The following is a 23,197-nucleotide window of genomic DNA, read 5'->3' as shown; positions in this document are numbered from 1 at the left end:
TTGGCTGCTATGAGCGGGAGACAAACATCAGTGAGATCTGGGGCCGGGTTATACCTTGAAGATGTGCGGGTTAGGTGGATTGGCCATTCCAAATTGCCCCTTTAGTGTCAGGGGGACTAGCTAGGGTAAAGTTATGGGGATAGGGCCTGGGTGAGATTGCGGTCAGTGCAGACTTGATGGGCCGAATGGCCTCCTGCACTGTAGGGATTCTAGGATTAAATAATAAATCTGAAGCCCCGATGACCTGAACTGCCTCTGGACAATAGCCTTTTGCCTGTCTAATATGCTGCAAGAGGACATCCGCAAGTTATAAGGTTCACTGTGATAGCCGTAGCTCAGTGATGGCACTCCTCTCTGAGTCAGAAGGCTCAAGTCCTCACTCTAGGCTGCCACTCCAGCCTTCCACATAACACACTCAAACAAAGTCCTGCCTGCTCTCAGGTGGATCCCAAGGTGCTGGAGGTGAAAGGTGTCCTACTTCTAGCCAATATTTAACCCTTAACTGTCATCACCAAAGACATAAATCTCACTGCTGTTTGTGGGATCGTGCACATTGCAACAGTGCATGCATTTTATTGGCTCCAAAGCCCTTCAGGCTGTCCTGAGGTAACTGATTTCACTTTTTAAACGTGTACCTGTCTTTCTGTATTAAGCAATAGTAGAACCACATGTTTTTACTCTGGGGTGATTTCAGTTTGCAGCCAGACAATTCACGTACATAAACAATGGAATAGTGTATTTGCTTAATCTTATTTTGAATAATCTTAACATATTACTATATTTTTTTCATTCTTAGTTTTCTCTCATATGGATTTCTCATTGTTGTTCACATGTTGAGTACCATGCAGTATCGAATCAAACACAGAAGGGGGCTGTTTAGCCTGTCATGCCTGTGTTAGTTCTTTGAAAGAGCTGCCTAATTTAGCCTCAGCTTTCTCCCTATAACCATGTAAATTAGTTCCTTTCAAATACATGTCCAGTTGTGTTTTGAAAAGTTCCTGTGGAATCTGATTCCACCAGGCTTTCAAGTAATGTGCTCCAGATTACATAGGATATACAGCACATTTAGTCCAACCATCCCATGCTAGTGTTTATGCTCCATTCAAGACTGCTCCCATCTTTCCTCGTCTAAATCTTAATATGACAACCTTCCCTTTTCCTTTTTGTGCTTGTCTACCTCCCCCTTAAATAAACATCCCTCTGAAATAATTTCTCTTCATTTCCCACTAGATCTTTTACTAACTATTTTAGAATCTGTACTCTGGTAATTTGCCAGAGAAAACAGTTTCTCCCAATTTCCTCTACCAAAACCCGTTCATTTTGAATACTCAACTAGACCTCCTCTTAACATTCTCTGTCCCGTGGAGAAGATTCCCAGCTTCTTCTGTTTGCTCCATGTATCTGGAGTCCTCATTCTTTCTACCTTCTCAAGAAACATCCTCTACCCTTTGCAAGACCATGACATTCTCTCGAAAGTGTGTTACTGAGATTGTACACAAGACTTCAACTGAGACCTGACTAGTGATTTGTATGGCATGGTAGCACAGTGGTTAGCACTGCTGCTTCACAGCGCCAGGGACCCTGGTTCGATTCCTGGCTTGGGTCACTGCCTGTGTGGAGTTTGCACGTTCTCCCTGTGTTTGTGTGGGTTTCCTCCGGGTGCTCCGGTTTCCTCCCACATTCTGAAAGATGTGCTGATTAGGTGCATTGACCCGAACAGGCGCCGGACTGTGGAGACCAGGGGAATTTCACAGTCCATTGCAGTGTTGATGTAAGCCTTACTTGTGACTAATAAACAAACTTTTACTTTAAAGGTTTACCTTTTTTAAAATTAAATGATCCAATGTACCAAGCCAGATATCCATTATGCTTTTCTTGACTTCTTTCTCAACCTGTCCTGTCAACTTCAAGATTTGTGAAGATACGACCCAGGTCACTCTGCCTTCAAAATAGTTTCAGTTCCCCCATTGCTTTGCATTTATTTAAATTAAGTTGCAACTGCCATGTCTGCTCATTTCACTGGTTGTTTATATCATGCCTGTTGTCATCCACCATGTTGCTAAGTTTTGTATCATCTGCAGACTTAGAAATTGTACACCCTATATCCATGTCCAGTTTATTTAAATATAAAAGGAAAACAGAAGTCCTACTAACAAACCCGGGGAACCCCATTGCATACCTCTAGCAAAAACAGCATTTGCTGATTATGTACCCAAGTAACCAGCACCACTTTAATCCTTTTATCCTTAATAAGTCAAGAAAATAAAAGCAATTCAGAGCCTTTTGAAAGTCCAAATAAACAATGTTTACTGTACTACTTTCAATCTTCTGTTACATCAAAGAACTCAATCAGGCTTGTCAGACACAATGTCCTTTATCAGATTTGTGTTCATTACCTTTTATTAACTCTCACTTCTCCAATTGAGAATTAACTTTGTCCTTGGCAGTGGCTTCTAATAGTTTTCCTACCATTGGTATTATACTCACTGGTCTGTAGTTAACCAGGCTTATCCTTCGCTTGTTTGAACAGTGGTGTAATATTTGCAGTCCTTCAACATCATTCCCATAACCGGAGAAAGATTGGGGTTGGAGCTTCTTCTATCTTCACCATTAATTTCCTTGGCAATGTTGGATGCATCCCATGTGGCCTGCGTGACTCGTTAATTTTATGTGATGTCTGAGTGTTTCGTAGCTAAAATCTCCTGGCCCGCTGCGTTAATAAATTAATGCAGCAGGATGGGAGAATCGCCCGCAAAGTCTTTTGATGACCAGATAGTGGAGCTGGTCAAAAATAATTTTAACCCTCGTCCCTCAATCATGCTGAGATAGAAATTTCATATGGCAATCTGAGAGCCAGGGGAGACAGTCTCATGCCCTGTGGCAAGATTCAGGGGTTGGCAGAGCACTGCAAATTCAGCCCAGCATTGGGAGAAATGTTAACGGATAGTCTAATTATACAAAAGTTACTGGCTGAGACCAAAATCACTTTAGGACAAGCTGTGGAGCTGGCCCAGGCAACTGAATACATGGAGCATGGAGTAATAGAGTTGCAAGGCCTGTTGAACGAGGTTTTTTCAAACTGGAGGCCTGTGACCAGCGGTGTGCCTCAGGGATTGGTGCTGGGCCCACTGTTATTTGTAATTTATATTAATGATTTAGATGAGAATATAGGAGGCATGGTTAGTAAGTTTGCACATAACACCAAGATTGGTGGCATTGTGGACAGTGAAGAAAGTTATCTAGGATTGCAACGGGATCTTGATCAATTGGGCCAGTGGGCTGATGAATGGCAGCTGGAGTTAAATTTAGATAGATGCAAGGTGATGCATTTTGGTAGATTGGACCAGGGCAGGACTTACTCAGTTAATGGTAGGGCGTTGAGGAGAGTTATAGGACAAAGAGATGTAGAGGTACGGGTGCATTGCTCCTTAAGTGGAGTCACAGGTGGACAGAGTGGTGAAGAAGGCATTCGGCATGTTTGGTTTGATTGGTCAGAACATTGAGTACAAGAGCTGGGACGTCTTGTTGAAGTTGTACAAGGCTTGGTAAGGCCACGCTTAGAATACTGTTTACAGTTCTGTCACCTTAATATAGAAAGGATATTATTAAACTAGAAAGTATGCAGAAAAGATTTACTAGGATGCTACTGGGATTTGATGGTTTGAGTTATAAGGAGAGGTTGGATGGACTGGGACTTTTTTCCATGAAGTGTAGGAGGCTTAGGGGTGATCTTACAGAGGTCTATAAAATAATGAGGGACATCGATGGGTAGATAGTCAACATCTTTTCCCAAAGGTAGGGGAGTCTAAAACTGGAGGGCATAAGTTTAAGGTGATAGGGGAGAAACAGAAGTGCCCAGAGGGGCAATTTTTTCACACACAGGGTGATGAGGGTCTGGAACAAGCTGCCAGAGGTAGTAGTAGAGGCGGGTACAATTTTGTCTTTTACAAAGCATGTAGACAGTTACGTGGGTAAGATTGGTATAGAGGGATCTGGACCAAACACAGGCAATCGGTGCTAGCTTAATGGTAAAAACTGGACAGCATGGACAAGTTGGGCTGAAGGGCTTGTTTCCATGCTGCAAACCTCCATGACTCTATGACCTACTTTCTATCTATTTTATCCTATCCTAGATCTTCACTTCCCACATCTCCACTGTAACATTTACTACTTCACCTTGTAAAGACAGAAGCAATGTACTTGTTCAGTCAGTCAGCCATGATCTCTGCTTCCCCAGGATTGTTTTCTTTTTAGCTACTAATTGGCCTCACCATTTTTTTGCACTTTTTTGGATTACCTTTTCCGTTACCTCTCTTACTGTCTCTGTGCCCTTCTAACTTCCTTTTCAGTTTCCCTCTGCAGTCTGCCTGGGTTTTCTAATGTACCTAATATTTGTCAGAAACATCTTTTTCCATTTTTATTTTCACCTGTCTGTCAATTAGGAACTTATAATATGATATGCCTCCTTATGAAGTATTTGGTTTGCATCCAAAGTATCTCTGATTTGAAGGTGTATCATTGCTTAGTTACCTGGCCATTTATTTTTCCAATCCACATTTACTAGATCCTTTCTTAAATCACTGAAATTGTTTTTTTTACAGCTTGGTATTTTCACCTTTGATTTTTCTGTGTTCTTACCCATAGCTGCTTCAAATCTAATTATATTGTGATCACTATTACCTAGAGGTTCTTCCAATTCAACACAGCTCATATACCCTTCTTAATTCTCCAGAATTCGATTCAGCACTACTTCATTCCTCACTGTGTTCAAAATATATTGAAATGAAATGTACATTTTTACTAGCCTCTTACTTTGTTTATTCCCAGTCCACATTGGATATTTTACGAAAGTGCATTTAATTTAAGACAGTCTCCAAACATAGGATGCCAAAAGACACTTATTCCAAGGATAGAGGAGGAGGGAGAGCATCACAACTGGAGGTTGTCTTGTCCTTACCTAACATCCATGTGTGCACTATTTCTGACAATGTGTCCATATATCAAATATTAACTTTGTGTGCAGATTTGGCTTGAGTATTTTTGGATTTCTCCTCTTATTTCATGTGTGTACAAGGGCTGCTGGATAACTATTGGGAACAGGAACAACCAGTATTTTCCTCCTTGAACCTAGGACATTGAAATCAATTATAGTGCCCTCATTGACACAGTCTCTGAGATTAACTAGTTCACTACTGATCAGCAATCAGCATGGATTTTGTCTGATCTGTAATCTCAGTAATTCGCTGGACAAGCTCACTATGGGGTGCAAGACAACTGCTCTTTACCTCTTCCTACCTAATATGCACATTTTTGTTGAAAGTTTCCGGTGTTCAGATGCATGTGCATTATTAATCTGTTGCACATTTGGTTTCTCAGTGCTTAAAGGGAGGAAAGAACACATTGTTCCACTAAGGTTTAAGGGTATGCTCAGGTAAATCTGATTATCATCTACAAAGCAAAGTTTTGTCAGGTAACAGGGTGTCTTGGTTGCCAAATTATCTTTGCGATTCTTATCCTTGAATCATAGAATCATAGAAATAGAATCATAGAAACCCTACAGTACAGAAAGAGGCCATTCGGCCCATCAAGTCTGTACCAACCACAATCCCACCCAGGCCCTACCCCCATATCCCTACATATTTTACCCACTAATCCCTCTAACCTACGCTTCTCAGGACACCAAGGGGCAATTTTAGCATGGCCAATCAACCTAACCCGCACATCTTTGGACTGGAGGAAACCGGAGCACCCGGAGGAAACCCACACAGACACGAGGAGAATGTGCAAACTCCACACAGACAGTGACCCAAGCCGGGAATCGAACCCAGGTCCCTGGAGCTGTGAAGCAGCAGTGCTAACCACTGTGCTACCATGCCGCCATATATATTATTGACTGCTATATTAAAAACTTTATTTTTAAAAACACTTGGGATTCAGCAGCTGTACACTCATGGATCCCAACGACCATGTGTCCATTTACATTATACCAATTGCACATATGAATTTACGTCAATGTTTTAATATATACGCAAGGCAATCTGTCTATAGTGGGAAGGTTAATCCAAGCTGACCAGTTTTACATCATGCTCTTTATGCAGATTTGTAAATACAGTGCATCAATTTTGATTTAAACGCTAACATTGGCTCCAGTGGTAGCTCCCTTGGATGTGATATCAAACCCCACCCTAGGGGAGTACATCATGTTGGGTGATACTTCACTGCCGTACTGAGGGAGTGGTGTACTGTTGTACATTCCATCTTTCAAATGAGATCTTGAAATGAGATTAGCTCTGCACCCTAAGATGGATGCAAAAGATCCAATGACAAAGAATACTAAACAAAAAACCCACACGAGATTGACCAGTCACTTATCTGACTGCTGTCCACAAATTGCTGCTGTTTCCCTGCATTGGTTACTCTTCGTATGTGCTCCATTGATTGTAAACTGTTTTGCAGTATCATGAGAACATGAAAAATATTATGAAAGTTTGATCTTCTCTTTTGTTCCTGAAAATGGGTTTTGGGATGAAGGTTAATAGCTGTTATCAGAATTTTGCCCGATTACAACACTTACCAACTTAAAATGACCATTACCCCACAGTTCTGATTCTTCATAAAATATTTTGGCTTCTTGATTTGCAACATTTTTCTAATAGTCATTTGAATGTTTGAGCTGTGAACATTACATTTACCATGAAAAATAATTAGTGAACTGTCACAAGCCTCGCCTTGGACCATTCTTCGTGTTTGCAGATACAGTAGTATGTACATGTTAAAGTATGTAGTTAAGGCACAGAGAGTTGTCTGCACCAGCAGAATTTGAGGTGGTTTAATATTGAAGTGTGGTTTTACTGAGGGGTTTAAATTGCTGAGTTGGAGTCATAGAACATCAATTTATTTTGTTGAGTTGAGGGCTCTTTCGAGGGGGTTAGTTACTAGGCTGGATTTTGTCGGTGGGCTGGTTGCTGTCAGAGGGGCCAGGGAATGGCACAACTGGAAGACAAGATCACATCTATATCTTCGGTGATGCTGGCCTGCCAGTGTGTACATTTCAACAAAAACATCAACGACATCAAGAGTTAATGGCTAAGGCAGTAAACACAACAGAATCTGGAGCTGGGTCCCATTAGAAAGTTGGTGTTCCCCTCAAGTGAGCACTTTCCTACAACTCCTGCAATCAAATAAGCCTCAAATGTCCTGGTTTTTGTCTTCCCTCTGGATACCAGCCTACAATGTTAAGAGGGCATTTAGGACCAAGTTGATAGATTGTTTATTGAACCTGTGTCCTCCACACTATGTTGTATAGCTGTGGAACATAGACAACTTAGAGCTATCAAGAAAAGAAGCTCAACAATTTCCACATTTGCTGTTTGTACATCCTGGCAGGACAAAATGCCAAGTGCTGCAGAGTACTGAAGTTTGTTAGCACACATCGATCAGATATGGCTTCATTGACTTGGGGCATGTACGCAGGATGGAAGAAGGTTCCACACCCAGGAATGTTTTGTATGCTGTGCTAGCTGGAGCCAGACGACTAGTGGGATACCTAAAGTGTCATTTCAAGGATGCTTGCAAGCAGGACATGAAGGCCCCAGACTTTCATTAGTTCACCTGGGAGTCACTAACTGATGACAAAGGAAAATTGTGACATCTTCTGTTTGCTGGCATGCACACCATAATAACCAGTGGCTACAGCGACTTGGCAATAGGTGACACCAATGCTGAAAACAACCTACAATGACACTTCATAGCTTCATGTGTGGCACTTTGGGAGGATTGACTTCTTCAGCCATTAACAAAATTACACTATATGAATACACTCCATCTGAAATGGACTTGTTTGCTGCGGGCCTGTCATCTTTTGTAGGTAGAAAGATACTGGAACTTCAAACTTACGGATATTAGAAATAGTTCGGTAATTGTAAGTGTTGAATCATCATAGACCAGCAATGTCAAAAATGCATTTTGGCCTTACTGTTGGGCTTTGAGGTCAGAAAATGCTGCTGCGATGTACTAGTCATATTTACCGCCACTGGTAGTTTGATTTCAATGCCTTAAATTATCAGAGGCAGCCTTGTAGTATAATGGAAGATACATGAATCATAGCAACAAAGAGGCACTTGCATAAAGTCTTTCAGAACCTCAGGATGTTCAACCAATGACGCACCTTTGAAGTATAGACAGTTATAATGGAGGAAACACAGCAGCCATTTTTGCAGATAACAATTCCCACAAATAGCAATGGAATAATTGGCAGCTTTCTTGGGTGCTGATTTATTAATAGAACCATGGAATCTTGAGGAATATTTTTTTCCCGGGACACCAGGAGAACTCCATGCCAGAAAATGGCACCTCTGATAGTGGAACATTCCCTTCAGATCACAGAACGAATGTGAACTAAACCAGTTTTGGAGTTGTTGAATTAGCCAACAGTGATTCTTACTACAATCCTGGTTCTCACCTATAAATCCTGGTGTAGCCCTGCTCTAGATACATGCACCATCTCCTATAGTAGAGTATGTCTTAGCAAAAGAACTTGCACTGTTCCAACGTGATAGAGATACATTGAGTTCATGAGTATTAACCTGCATGAGTTAAAGCTCAAAAGGCAGGGTATATCCATTTGACAAACTTGTCTTTTGTTTTTAATTTTGGCTAGACACGCTCACTCCTGGGAGTGTTTGAAGAAGATGCTGCTGCCATCTCAAATTATACCAACCAACTTTACAATGCCATGAAGCGGATTTACGATGCACAGGTATAGTTCCAAGTTATCAGATTAGGTCATCGGTTACAGGCGATCAGCATAGAACAAAATGTGTACTTTGGAATAAAATGACAGTTATAATTTTACATTCTGTAAAATTGCTTCACTTTACAATCACTATTTTCAGAGGCAAATACCTCAAATATTTTGCTCTTGCACGATTCCAATTCTATTAGTTTCCTATCTTTTTCCTTTGCTTTTTTGTTGTTGTTACATCTATTCATTATCCAGCCTCATATTTGTGACACAACAGACTATAAACTCCTCATTAAATCCCTAAAGGAAAGGATGCCGAATTGCTCAGTAGCAGATGAGTTTGGTGAAATGTTTGATTTTGTTTTCGGGCATTTAGTGACAAAGGGGCACATGAAGAACTAATAATATTAGTACTACCATATCATCGATAATTTGCATTTAATTAATGCCTTTTTAATGGCACAAACATTCCAAATGACTTCACAGAGGAAAAAAATGAATGCTGAGCTAAAGGAGGAAATATGAGGCAGGGTGATCTAAAGCTTGGCCAAAGAGACGGGCTTAATATAAGTTCTTAAAGGAGGTGGGATGGTGGAGAGGCAGAGAGGTTTAGAGAAGGACATCCAGAGAGTGGTGCAACAGTTAATGAATTTACTATGTAGCTCAGAACCTAAATTTGTTCTGTGAAAAATGATCTAACCTCAGTTTGAGAAGCAAGGGCAGTTCAGCAGGAGTCTCCAGCATTCCCTGAACTCAAGTGGGGGGACTCGTTCCTACTCCATGTAATTAACTTGTGGGCAGGAGTTAGCACAGCTACAATGCCCATTCATCAGTTAGCTGGTTCAGGAGTAAGAAATTTAATCCTTTTCTTCCTGATAACAGAAATTGAAGCCACTTGGAATTATTTTAGCTAATCAATAATTGGCACCACCATTTGAGGACAATTAGGAATGATCAATAAATACTGACATCTTTTGCATTTTGTTCAGCTGTATTATGATGTACCTTTATGCACTGTATTACTGGGATATACCAGGTTAGACATATCTTCTCATTCTGAAGACGTCAACTCCTTACTGTAAAATTGCTCCGTTTTACAATCTCAATTTTCAGAGGCAAATACCTCAAACATTTTGCCCTTTCCAGATTCCAATTCTATAGTTTCCTTTCTTTTTCCTTTGCTTTTTTTTGTTGTTACATCTACTTATTATCCAGCCTCATACTTGTGACACAGCACTGATGTTTCATCAAATTTGATATTCATTTATGAATTCTTGACAAGGATGTTGAGAAGTTGAGAAGCAAAGATGATTCTGGATAGGAGCGAAAGTAACAGGGTAATTGTTCTGGGGGACTTTAACTTTACAAATATTGACTAGAAAAGCTGTAGTTCGAGTACTTTAGAGGGGTCAGTTTTTGTCCAATGTGTGCAGGAAGGCTTCCTGACACAGTATGTAGATAGACCAACAAGAGGCGAGGCCACATTGGATTTGGTACTGGGTAATAAACCAGGCCAGGTGTTAGATTTGGAGGTAGGTGAGCACTTTGGTGACAGTGACCATAATTCGATTACTTTTACCTTAGCAATGAAAAGGGGTAGGTATATACCGAAGGGCAAGAGTTATAGCTGGGGGAAAGGAAATTATGATGCGATTAGGCGAGATTTAGGTGGCATAGGTTGGGGAAGGAAACTGCAGGGGATGGGCACAATTGTAATGTGGAACTTGTTCAAGGAACAGCTGCTACACGTCCTTGATAAGTATGTACCTGTCAGGCAGGGAGGAAGCAGTCGTGTGAGGGAACCGTGGTTTACGAAGGAGGTTGAATCTCTTGTGAAGTGGAAGAAGGAGACTTGTGTTAAGATGAGACGTGAAGGCTCAGTTATGGCACTTGAGAGTTACAAGTTAGCCAGGAAGGACCTAAAGAAAGAGTTAAGAAGAGCCAGGAGGGGACATGAGAAGTCTTTGGCAGGTAGGATCAAGGAAAACCCTAAAGCTTTCTATAGGTATGTCAGGAGTAAAAGACTGACTAGGGTAAGATTAGGGCCAGTCAAGGACAGTAGTGGGAAGTTGTGCGTGGAGTCCGAAGAGATAGGAGAGGCACTAAATGAATATTTTTTGTCGGTATTCACACAGGAGAGGGACAGTGTTGTCGAGGGGAGTACTGAGACGCAGGCTGTTGGACTGGACGGGATTGAGGTTCATAAGGAGGAGGTGTTAGCAATTCTGGAAAGGGGAAAAATAGATAAGTCCCCTGGGCCGGATGGGATTTATCCTAGGATTCTCTGGGAGGCTAGAGAGGAGATTGCAGAGCCTTTGGCTTTGATCTTTGTGTTGTCATTGTCTACAGGAACAGTGCCAGAAGACTGGAGGATAGCAAATGTTGTCCCCTTGTTCAAGAAGGGGAGTAGAGACAACCCTGGTAATTATAGACCGGTGAGCCTTACTTCTGTTGTGGGCAAAGTTTTGGAAAGGATTATAAGAGATGGGATTTATAATCACCGAGAAAGGAATAATTTGATTAGGGATAGTCAGCACGGTTTTGTGAAGGGTAGGTCGTGCCTCACAAACCTTATTGAGTTATTTGAGAAGGTGACCAAAGAGGTAGATGAGGGTAAAGCGGTTGATGTGGTGTATATGGATTTCAGCAAAGCGTTTGAGAAGGTTCCCCATGATAAGCTTTTGCAGAAAATGCGGACACATGGGATTGAGGGTGATTTAGTGGTTTGGATCAGGAATTGGCTAGCTGTAAGAAAACAGAGTGGTGGTTGATGGGAAATATTCATCCTGGAGTTCAGTTACTAATGGTGTACCGCAAGGATCTGTTTGGGGCCACTGCTGTTTGTCATTTTTATTAATGACCTGGATGAGGGTGTAGAAGGATGGGTTAGTAAATTTGCGGATGACACTAAAGTCGGTGGAGTTGTAGACAGTGCGGAGGGAAGTGGCAGGTTACAGAGGGACATAGATAAGCTGCAGAGCTGGGCTGAGAGGTGGCAAATGGAGTTTAATGCGGAAAAGTGTGAGGTGATTCACTTTGGAAGGAGTAACAGGAATACAGAGTACTGGGCTAATGGTAAGATACTTGGTAGTGTGGATGAACAGAGGGATCTGGGTGTCCATGTGCATAGATCCCTGAAAGTTGGCACCCAGGTTGATAGGTTTGTTAAGAAGGCGTACGGTGTGTTAGCTTTTATTGGTAGAGGGATTGAGTTTCGGAGCCATGAGGTCATGCTGCAACTGTACAAAACTCTGGTGCGGCCGCATTTGGAGTATTGCGTACAGTTCTGGTCGCCGTATTATAGGAAAGATGTGGAAGTGTTGGAAAGGGTGCAGAGGAGATTTACCAGGATGTTGCCTGGTATGGTGGGAAAATCGTATGAGGAAAGGCTGAGGGGCTTGAGGTTGTTTTCGTTAGAGAGAAGAAGGTTAAGAGGTGACTTAATAGGGGCATACAAGATGATCAGAGGATTAGATAGGGTGGATAGTGAGAGCCTTTTTCCTCGGATGGTGTTGGCTAGCACGAGGGGACATAGCTTTAAATTGAGGGGTGAGAGATATAGGACAGATGTTAGAGGTAGGTTCTTTACTCAGAGAGTAGTAAGGGTGTGGAATGCCCTGCCTGCAGCAGTGGTGGACTCGTCAACGTTGAGAGCGTTCAAGTGGTTATTGGATAAACATATGGATGATATTGGAATAGTGTAGATTAGAGGGGCTTTAGATTGGTACCACTGGTCAGCGCAACATCGAGGGCCGAAGGGCCTGTACTGCGCTGTTATGTTCTATGGAGGACCAGCACACTAACATAGAATTTTTAAAAAATTCATAAAAATTTGTGTTGCAGTTCGTGAAACTTGAATAGTGATAGAATAATTCCCTGAGATGGAGTTGCTTCCAAATCTCCACTTGTTTAGCTACACATTTTGCATACTGAAAAGCAGAAATCAGACAGAGCTTTGTAGCAGATATTATAATGTAATGGTTGGCCACGTATACAGTACTTTGTCCCACCCAACATCTCTGGCAGCTCCAGCATTTTTATTAACATTAGCACCAGGCTCTCACATTTTCATCTGGCAAACTATCTGGATTTTTGCATTTTGCTATCCAGCAATAACCATGAGCACCATTTTGTTGCCAAGACAATCTGATCCTTGGTTCTAAACAGTGAAATGGAGATGGGGGAAAAAAACAGTTGAAACAATGCAGCTTTCTTAAACACTTAGTATGCTGCATTGAATTTCATCACATGTACGTAAATTGTTTTATTCATGTTCTGGAATTTTTTGAGGCAACATCCGGGTGATGTCCTTTAACATTTTCTGGGGAAGAGATAGTGTGGAGGTGTGGTGGAATTATCACAGACAAATATGTATTACCTGTAAAGAGAATTTGGATTGCTCTGAAAAGGAAATGCATTGTGAAAATTATTGATTACTGGATTTATTAAGTTTGAAGCTTCCACAGTGACATAGTTAACAAAGACAATACTCAGCGGAGCATTAATTTATGCAGACTGATAGAAATCTGGATTGCGACTACATCTGTGCTGAACCAGCTGATCTCAGCCAGAACAATGTTTTAAGGTGCTACATTAGTTTTGGCTATGACATGAATAGAAAATCAGCTTGAGTTGCAATGAAAAATATGCATGTGCGTCAAATGTTGACCAGGCTCAGCTGTGGTGTTCCACGTGGTCACATAAAGCTGGTGTTACTTGGACCAGGGGTTTTTGCTTCTGTGCTTGCCATTGTAGGGAATGAGTGGGGGGAAAAGCACTGGCTGGAAAGTGTATTGGGAAATTAGGTGAAGTATCAAAAGTTGCCTGTCACTGCAACACTATACCCAACCAAGGGTATGATTTTTTTTTCCAAGAACAAGGGAGGAAAACCAGAAACCTAATTTGACTTGACTTTTCTCTTGCAGAATGAGTTGAGCGCAGCAACACACTTGACCTCCAAACTACTCAAGGAATATGAGAAACAGGTAAAGATTAACTGAACAAAGCCAAAGCAGAACACCTACCTTGGCAGTCACTAATTATAAAATACGTATCTTTGTTCGATTATGATTTGTAGAACGACCATAGTGCAGATTCACTAGAATTATGATGAGTTCCATGTAATAATTATGAGAAAAGCTAATCGGAAAGTTCCAGAGGATCAGTGAGAAGTAAAGACTGATTTAGTAGAGGCTAAAATTGTGAAGGGCTTTGACAGAATGCATAGGAAAAAAAACCTATATTCTCTGATAGGAAAAATCATTGATTTCATATCATCAATTTGAAATTAGGAGAGAGGTTGTGACATTTCTTTATCAAGGGACATGGAATGATTTTCCATGGGAGTTGATTAAAGGGAAAAATTGAATAAATATTTGAGGGAGAAGATACAGGGATATGTGGAAAGCATTGAGCAATGGGATTCAGTTTTAGATTTTTCTAAAAGCGTTGATAAAGACACAACTGACAGGTACATGTACACAAGGCTACACACACACCTGTAAGCTTGATGATTTTCAGGCTAATTAACAATTCAATGACTTGTGCATAGAAACACTCAATACTGTCACTAACTTGGAAACTTGTAGATCTACCAGTGCCAGTTCCTATCATGACACAGCTAAGAGCTATATATTGCTTTAGTTATCAGTGTAAGTGGTCGTAGATAATGGAATAAAATGACATGAAATATTTTCCATAGGTTGTTCTCTGATGCATTGATTTCCTCATTAGATACACAGAGTACTCATACAGAGCTCATTATGTTAGTTCCCAGTTAACGCATGCACCATTACCTTGATAAGAAGTCTCACAACACCAGGTTAAAGTCCAACAGGTTTATTTGGTAGCAAATTTGGTGTTGTGAGACTTCTTACTGTGCTTACCCCAGTCCAACGCCGGCATCTCCACATCACCATTACCTTGATACAGGGATTCTAGACTATTTCAGCACCTCTGAAAGACTGGTTTTAACTTTACTTATTTTGCATTGTTGCTTGCATTGACAAAGTTGCTGGTCATCTCTTGGGAAATAATTGGGTATTCTAGATTTAAAGCAAGCCTGGTATATTTTCAGTTTGTGGACTGAATATCTTAATTTACATTGGGACATGCTGATCGCTAAACTAGTGAGTAAATGTAAAGCAGTTTAACCGTATTCCTTTCTGTTCATCCAAAAAATGTTTTGCTTCAGTTGTGGATAAAACTTGTGTAAACAGGCATAATCAAACAGATTTTAGTTATCCTAGCGTCATCTTTAGTCATTTCTCTTAATAATAAAGCCAATTGTAAAGCTAAGAAATGAAATGCCTAGTCCCATTTCAGAACTTTTAAAAGTGTTTTACTTTTGGTAATTTTAAAGTTGTTGCTATGGTACAGTATTCTGCTGCTGCTGATATCCCATTTCATAGATGCCTAATTTTGAACTGCCAAATCTATCCCATTCAGCACAATGGTGGTGCCAGACAGCACAGAGCATTGATAGGATTAAATTTAGAAGTTTTTCCCCCTAAATTCAAAATTCTACATCTGACATTCATTAATTTGAATTTGCACATTTTTATAAAATAACCATGACCAAGAAATTGTGCATCCCATTGTCATGAGGCATAATATGAACAGACTACCTGTTTGCTTGGTAATTTCACCACTGTTCGTAAGATGCTAGGTCAGTTCTACGTACTTTGCTCCTTTCTAAGCTTCTTCCATTACCTTTCATAAAAAGTCATGATTCACCTGTAATCTTCATCAGAGTGTATTTTCAGGCTATTTAACACTGGGTTCAGAAACAAACGCTTTTTTTTTGGTTATCCAATATTTTCCCACCTAAAACACTGAGGTTAATTAAAGTACACCTACCCCCATATAAGAGCAATTAACACAGACCAGGGATCAAAATTTGCCATCTTCCTCGTCTGCATGATGTTCGCTGGATAGGCTGTCATCCATGGACGTAACCATGTCTGCTCTTAGCTGGAGAATGGTGCATCTAGAATCCAGGAAGGCGAGGTTAATTGGGTGAGCAGCCAACTTAGTCCTAGACTTTGACAATGCTGCCATAACCCTGACTGTGATGTACAAAAACATTACAGCTGTCCTCATCTAGATAATTATTGTTGGTCACCCAATAGAAATGATCATAGGGAAATGAACAGTTGGTATACCAGGACCAGACACTGTTGTTCTTAAAAGGCTAATTGCAGTGTGGTTTTGAGAAAGACTGGAGCAAGCAAGCTACTTGCTGGCACAGAATTTTGTGCAATTAAGAGGAAATGTAAAATCACGCTTAGTAAAATTGTTTTTCTTAATTAAACGATTCTTTAAATTTTTTTACAAAGAGTTTTAATCACAATGAAGATTCTAATAATCAAGGCCTATTTTTAGTCTCTTCTCTCCCCTCTCCCCCCCCCCCCCCCCCCTCCTCTCCACAATTATATGAAATTCTATTAAATGGAATTATTTTCCTGCAATTCTATTAAATGGAATTATTTTCCTGCATTAAGGCTCCCTCCAATTTATACAAACCAAAATTGTTTCTTATTCAAATGGCCAGAGTATGAAAATGCAGAATTTTGAATTTTTCTGCTAGGATATTAGCTTATGTAAGTAGGAATGATTTTATAGTGTCGTCCAGGAGAGTTAAATAGCCAGCTGATGCTGACAATCAAGCTATGAGTAATAGCCAGTTGGACAAGATAATAAAACAAATGAAGGAAAATGTCATGAAACATAGTGAAGAAAAGTTTGTTCATTTTCACCAAAGTGCAGTTACTTTCTGTGCAACAAGTGAATAACTTTCATTTCTTGTTAACTTTTTGTTTTTTGACAGCGTTTTCCCCTAGGTGGTGATGATGAGGTCATGACCTCCACTCTGCAACAGTTCGCTCAAGTAATAGATGAAGTAAGTATTACCTTAATTTGTTTCAATCAAGGCTCAATAATCACTTGGTTACATTAATTCAAGTCATGTTAACAGGTTAGAAGTAAAATAGCTCACAATCTGATGTTTTTCATCTCACTTTCATTTTCTATGAAGAAATATTACACTCAAATTTCACAGCTTCATCTAAAGATTTAGAAAGACATATACCAATTATACTTTGACCTTCTAAAGGGCTAACACACCACCGAGCAAAGTTATTTGAATATTTGTGATATAGATCTGACCTAGCCTCTTCTAGCTGAGGTGGAGTTACCAAGCCAACAGATTGTTCATAGAACCATAGAAAATTACAGCTCAGAAACAGGCCTTTTGGCCCTTCTTGTCTGTGCCGAACCATTTTTTGCCTAGTCCCACTGACCTGCACTTGGACCATATCCCTCCACACGCCTCTCATCCATGAACCCGTCCAAGTTTTTCTTAAATGTTAAAAGTGACCCTGCATTTACCACTTTATCCGGCAGCGCATTCCACACTCCCACCACTCTCTGCGTGAAAAAGCCCCCCCTAATATTCCCTTTAAACTTTTCTCCTTTCACCCTTAACCCATGCCCTCTGGTTTTTTTCTCCTCTAGCCTCAGCGGAAAAAGCCTGCTTGCATTCACTCTATCTATACCCATCAAAATCTTATACACCTCTATCAAATCTCCCCTCGATCTTCTACGCTCCAGGGAATAAAGTCCCAACCTATTCAATCTCTCTCTGTAACTCAGCTTCTCAAGTCCCGGCAACATCCTTGTGAACCTTCTCTGCACTCTTTCAACCTTATTTACATCCTTCCTGTAACTAGGTGACCAAAACTGTACACAATACTCCAAATTCAGCCTCACCAATGCCATATATAACCTTACCATAACACTCCAACTTTTATACTCGATACTCCGATTTATAAAGGCCAATGTACCAAAGGCACTCTTTACGACCCTATCCACCTGTGACGTCACTTTTAGGGAATTCTGTACCTGTATTCCCAGATCCCTCTGTTCAACTGCACTCTTCAGAGTCCTACCACTTACCCTGTACGTTCTACTTTGGTTTGCCCTTCCAATGTGCAATATCTCACACTTGTCTGCGTTAAATTCCATTTGCCATTTTTTTCGCCCATTTTTCTAGTTGGTCCAAATCCCTCTGCAAGTTTTGAAAACCTTCCTCACTGTCCACTGCACCTCCAATCTTTGTATCATCAGCAAATTTGCTGATCCAATTTACCACATTATCATCCAGATCATTGATATAGATGACAAACAACAATGGACCCAACACCGATCCTGCGGCACACCACGAGTCACAGGCCTCCACTCAGAGAAGCAATCCTCCACAACCACTCTCTGGCTTTTTCCATTGATGTGGAGATGCTGGCGTTGGACTGGGGTGAACACGGTAAGAAGTCTCACAACACCAGGTTAAAGTCCAACAGGTTTATTTGGTAGCAAATACCATAAGCTTTCGGAGCACTGCTCCTTCGTCAGATGGAGTGGAAATGTGCTCTCAAACAGTGCCAACAGACAAAATCAAGTTGCAGAATACTGATTAGAATGTGAATCCTACAGCCAACCAGGTCTTAAAGGTACAGACAATGTGGGTGGAGGGAACATTAAACACAGGTTAAAGAAATGTGTGAATTCTGGAGATAATACACATTTCTTTAACTTCTTTAATATACATGGAGACAATACACGTTTCTTTAACCTGTGTTTAATGTTCCCTCCACCCACATTGTCTGTACCTTTAAGACCTGGCTGGCTGTAGGATTCGCATTCTAATCCGTATTCTGCAACTTGATTTTGTCTGTTTGCACTGTTTGAGAGCACATTTCCACTCCATCTGACGAAGGAGCAGTGCTCCGAAAGCTTATGGTATTTGCTACCAAATAAACCTGTTGGACTTTAACCTGGTGTTGTGGGACTTACCGTGTTCTTCCATTGAGCCAGTGTCTAATCCAATTTACTACCTCCCCATGTATACCTAGCGACTGAACCTTCCTAACTAACCTCCCATGAGGGACCTTGTCAAAGCCCTTGCTGAAATCCAGGTAGACAACATCCACCGCCTTCCCTTCATCCACTTTTCTGGTAACCTCCTCGAAAAACTCTAATAGATTGGTCAAACATGACCTACCATGCACAAAGCCATGTTGACTCTCCCTAATAAGTCCCTGTCCATCCAAATATTTGTAGATCCTATCCCTTATCACACCTTCCAATAACTTGCCCACCACTGACGTCAAACTTACTGGCCTATAATTTCCCGGATTTCTTTTGGAACCTTTTTTAAACAACGGAACAACATGAGCCACCCTCTAATCATCCGGCACCTCCCCCGTGAATACTGACATTTTAAATATGTCTGCCAGGGCCCCTGCAAGTTCAACACTAGCTTCCCTCAACGTCCGTGGGAATACCCTGTCTGGTCCTGGGGATTTATCCACTCTGATTTGCCTCAAGACAGCGAGCACCTCCTCCCCTTTAATCTGTAAAGGTTCCATGACCTCCCTACCTGTTTGCCCTATTTCCGTAGACTCCATGCCCGTTTCCTCAGTAAATACGGATGTTGTTTCATATTTTAATATGTCCTGTGACAGTGGGATGCACTATTTCTATGTCATGATTTAAAAAAAAATAAAACTATGTAAGTTCAAGTAAATAAATTTGCCAGACCTAGACATTAAACTTCGGAGAAAATGCTTCCGAATTTAATCCTATTGACTGCTGTGCTAAATGAGATAGGTTTAGAACAGATCTAGCAGCTCAAAACTAGGCACTATGAGGCACCATGGGCTATCAGCAGCCACAGAATTCTATTTAGAAGCAATCTGTAACCTCATAAACCAGCATTTTTCTCACAGTATAATTTCCATCGAGACAGGAGATTAGCCCTGGTTGAATGGGGAGTGCAGGGGAGCATTCTGGAGCAGCACCAGGCATATCTAAAAATGAGGTGCCAAACTGGTGAAGCTACATCACAGGATGACGTGTGCTTATAAAGCAGAAACAACATGCAAAACATGATAGAGCACAGCTATCCCATGACAAATGAATGAATTCAACCTCTGTAGACTTGCCACATCACATTATGAATGGCGCTGAATAATTAAACAACAAACAAGCAGAGAAGGCTGCACTATCATCTGTTATAGACTAGATCAGAAACTCAAAATATATTATGAAGTTGTTCTAGACCCCAAATCTTTTGATTTTGGCATTCATGCATGCATAAGGTGTTTCATTCCAGGTGTGATTCTATTGACCCACGGGGAAGCTTTTATTAAAACCAACTTCATAGAAACCCTACAGTACAGAAAGAGGCCCTTCGGCCCATCGAGTCTGCACCGACCACAATCCCACCCAGGCCCTATCCCTATATCTCTACATATTTACCCACTAATCCCTCTAACCTACGCATCTCAGGACACTAAGGGCAATTTTTTTTTTAAGCATGGCCAATCAAACTAACCCGCACATCTTTGGACTGTGGGAGGAAACCGGAGCACCCGGAGGAAACCCACGCAGACACGAGGAGAATGTGCAAACTCCACACAGACAGCGACCCAAGCCGGGAATCGAACCCAGGTCTCTGGAGCTGTGAAGCAGCAGTGCTAACCACTGTGCTACCGTGCTTTATTTAACAACATAGTTAAAATATAACAAAAAGAATTAGCATAACTTCTACCTATTGAAATACTTAAACATGACGAGATATGTTTCTGAACTGCTAGCTATCTACAGTTCCAATTTAAGCAATATCCCCATAGACGTGAATCCCTCTTCAGAATCAGTTAGCAAAAACACACAGGCTTATATGGGGTGCTGGCCTTCCAGCCTTTTGACACCTCTGAACAGAGACACAGAGAGATGCCTGTCTTCTAACTTCCAGACAGCAACCTTCAGGGAAACATATTTATCTTCAAACAGCAGAAGTTCAGAGAACGAGATCTATTTTCTGGTAAATCTCAGTATCCAATCTCCAGAAAGAGAGAGAAACAGACAGCTACTATTCTGTAAAGATTCATAACGGCACCTGGGTGTTTGTTTCTCTCTCAGCCCAGCTCCGCCCAGTCGCATGATTTTCCTGTCAATCAACCTAATCAAACCTTACTCTGAAAACCTCTGGGAAAAACACTAAAATAATAAAATTATTAGCCCAGATTAAAACGAACACTCCAACAATTAAGATCAATTATGGTTCTGCAGTATTGACATGTGGGCTGCCGATTATAGACACAGCGGCACCAGATAAATCGAACTGACTTCTAAACAACAATCCTTCAAGAAACATGACACAAATAACTTAAAGGCACAGTATTGTCACACATCCCAAGCTTCAATGATGGGTGAGCCCAGCACATTCGGCGGCATGGCTAGCCTGCTGCCCCACAGCACGAGGGAACTAGGTTCAGTTCTGGCCTCAGGTGACTGTCTGTGTGGAGTTTGCACGTTCTCCCTGTGTCTGCGTTGGTTTTCTCCAGGTGCTCTGGTTTCCTTCCACTGTCCAAAGATGTGTAGATTAGGTGGATTGGCCATGCTAAATTGCCCATTACTTTCAGTAGGATTAGCAGGGTAAATACATAGGGTTACGGGGATAGGGCCTGGGTGGAATTGTTGTTGGTGCAGACTCGATGGGTTGAATGGCCTTCCTCTGCACTGTAGGGATTCTATGATTCCATGATTACTGCAAAAGGCTGAAATGTTTATACCATCTTCAGCCAGAAGTGCCAAGTGAATGTTTTGGGTGGCACAGTGAACCCAATTCAATTCCAACCGTGGGTCACTGTCTATGTAGAGTTTGCACTTTCTCCCTGTGTCTGCGTGGGTTTCCTCTCGGTGCTCCTATTTCCTCCCACAGTCCAAAGATGTGCAGATTGGCCATGCTAAATTGACCTTGGTGTCAGGTGGATTAGCAGGTTAAATGAAGGTTACAGGAATAGGGCCTGGGTGGGATTGTGGTCGCTACAGACTCGATGGGCCGAATAGCCTCTTTCTCTACTAAGGGATTCTATGATGATCCATTATGCTCTCCTCCTGAAGTTCCGGCATCACAAGTACTATTCTTCAGCCAATTTGGTTCACTCCAGATGATAACAGAAAACAGCTGAAAACACTGGAAGACAGCAAAGATTATGGTCTCTGACAACACCTTGACTACAATACCGAAGGTTAAGGGGTGGTTGACAGCAGAATTTCTTCACTGGTTGGAGTATAACTAGCATAAAAGGAAGATGATCATGGTTGTTGGAAAGCTAATCATTGTAGCCCCAAGATATCACTACAGGACTAGAGTCTTGGGCCCAATCAACGACCATCTCTGTGTCATGAGGTCAGAAATGGGGATGTTCACTGATGATTGCACAGCATTTGATATCTTTCGCAATCCCTCAGATACTGAATCAGCCCATGCCCACAGGCATCAGGACATGGACAACATTTTGGGCTTGGTCGGATAAGTGACAAGTACCATGCTACACAACCAGACAATGATCATCTCCAGTAAAAGAGATTTTAATCATCTCCCCATGACATTCAACAGCATTACCGTGGCTACAATTTTGTGAATTTCCCACCATCAACATCCTGAGGGTTATCATTGAACAGGAACACATTGTACTAGCCATATAATACTGTGGCTACAAGAGAAGGTCAGAAGCTGGGAATTTTGCATCAAGCACGCCACAAAACATGTTCACCAGCTACAAGTCAAGAAGGAATGTGATGAAATACTCTCTGCTTGCCTGGATGAGTGCAACTCCAATGACATTCAAAAAGCTAAACACTGAGGACAAAGCAGTCCACTTGATAGTACCCCATCTGTATCTTAAATATGCACTCCCTCGACCACTGGTGCAGTGGCAGCAGTGTGTACCATCTACAGCAGCTCGTGCAATTCCTTGTAAACCTGTGACCACCGAGAAGGACAAGAGCAGGATGCATAGGAACATCACTACCTGCAAGTTCCCCTCTAAGCCATGCACCATCCTGGAGCTATATAACTGTTCCTTCATTGAGTCAAAAACTTGGAACACTTCCTATACCCTGTGGGTGTATCTACACCACAGACTGCAGCGGTTCAAAACAATTGCTCACCTCTTGAAGGAAATTTAGGATGGGCAACCAATGCTGGCCTAGCTAGCAATGCTCATGAGCGAATTAAAAAATGCAGCTGACTATTTAGCAATATTTCTATTTTTTTTATCTTTCTACTATTTTAAATTTACCATAAATGATACAAACAACATTTTAAAATTCATTATAGAACCCACAATTGAGCTTTAGAAATGCATTGATTTAAACAGAAGAACGTTTACTTTAGTGTAGTCATGTAAAATGTGGAACAATAGGGATGAGTGTTCATCATGCTATTGCATTTTTGTCCCCATATGGAATGATCCAGCACTTTCTTTTTGTTCTTTCCCTTCTTACTGCCAATTTTCTACTCTCCTTTTAGTTCCACAGATTCTGGGCATTGTGCAGTGTTTCAGGTCAGTGGTCATTCTAAATGTTTGATCCGTAGATTGTGTCAGC

The 23,197-nt window shown here is 41.2% G+C and overlaps 1 protein-coding gene across 2 annotated transcripts in view; it reads left to right on the top strand.

The window, feature by feature from the left end:
* Window positions 1–23,197, top strand: part of appl1 (adaptor protein, phosphotyrosine interaction, PH domain and leucine zipper containing 1) — a 66,674-nt gene that overhangs the window by 379 nt on the left and 43,098 nt on the right. For both annotated transcript variants that reach the window (XM_078209594.1, XM_078209595.1), the window contains exons 2-4: window positions 8,660–8,758; window positions 13,669–13,728; window positions 16,572–16,643. In XM_078209594.1, coding sequence (XP_078065720.1) covers window positions 8,660–8,758; window positions 13,669–13,728; window positions 16,572–16,643 — 231 coding nt within the window. The remainder of the gene's footprint in view (window positions 1–8,659; window positions 8,759–13,668; window positions 13,729–16,571; window positions 16,644–23,197) is intronic.

The sequence above is a fragment of the Mustelus asterias genome, chromosome 3, assembly GCF_964213995.1.
Source record: "Mustelus asterias chromosome 3, sMusAst1.hap1.1, whole genome shotgun sequence".
Taxonomy (NCBI): domain Eukaryota; kingdom Metazoa; phylum Chordata; class Chondrichthyes; order Carcharhiniformes; family Triakidae; genus Mustelus; species Mustelus asterias.
Note: the sequence above shows the minus strand (reverse complement) of the source record. Positions and strands in the feature narration are given on the sequence as shown.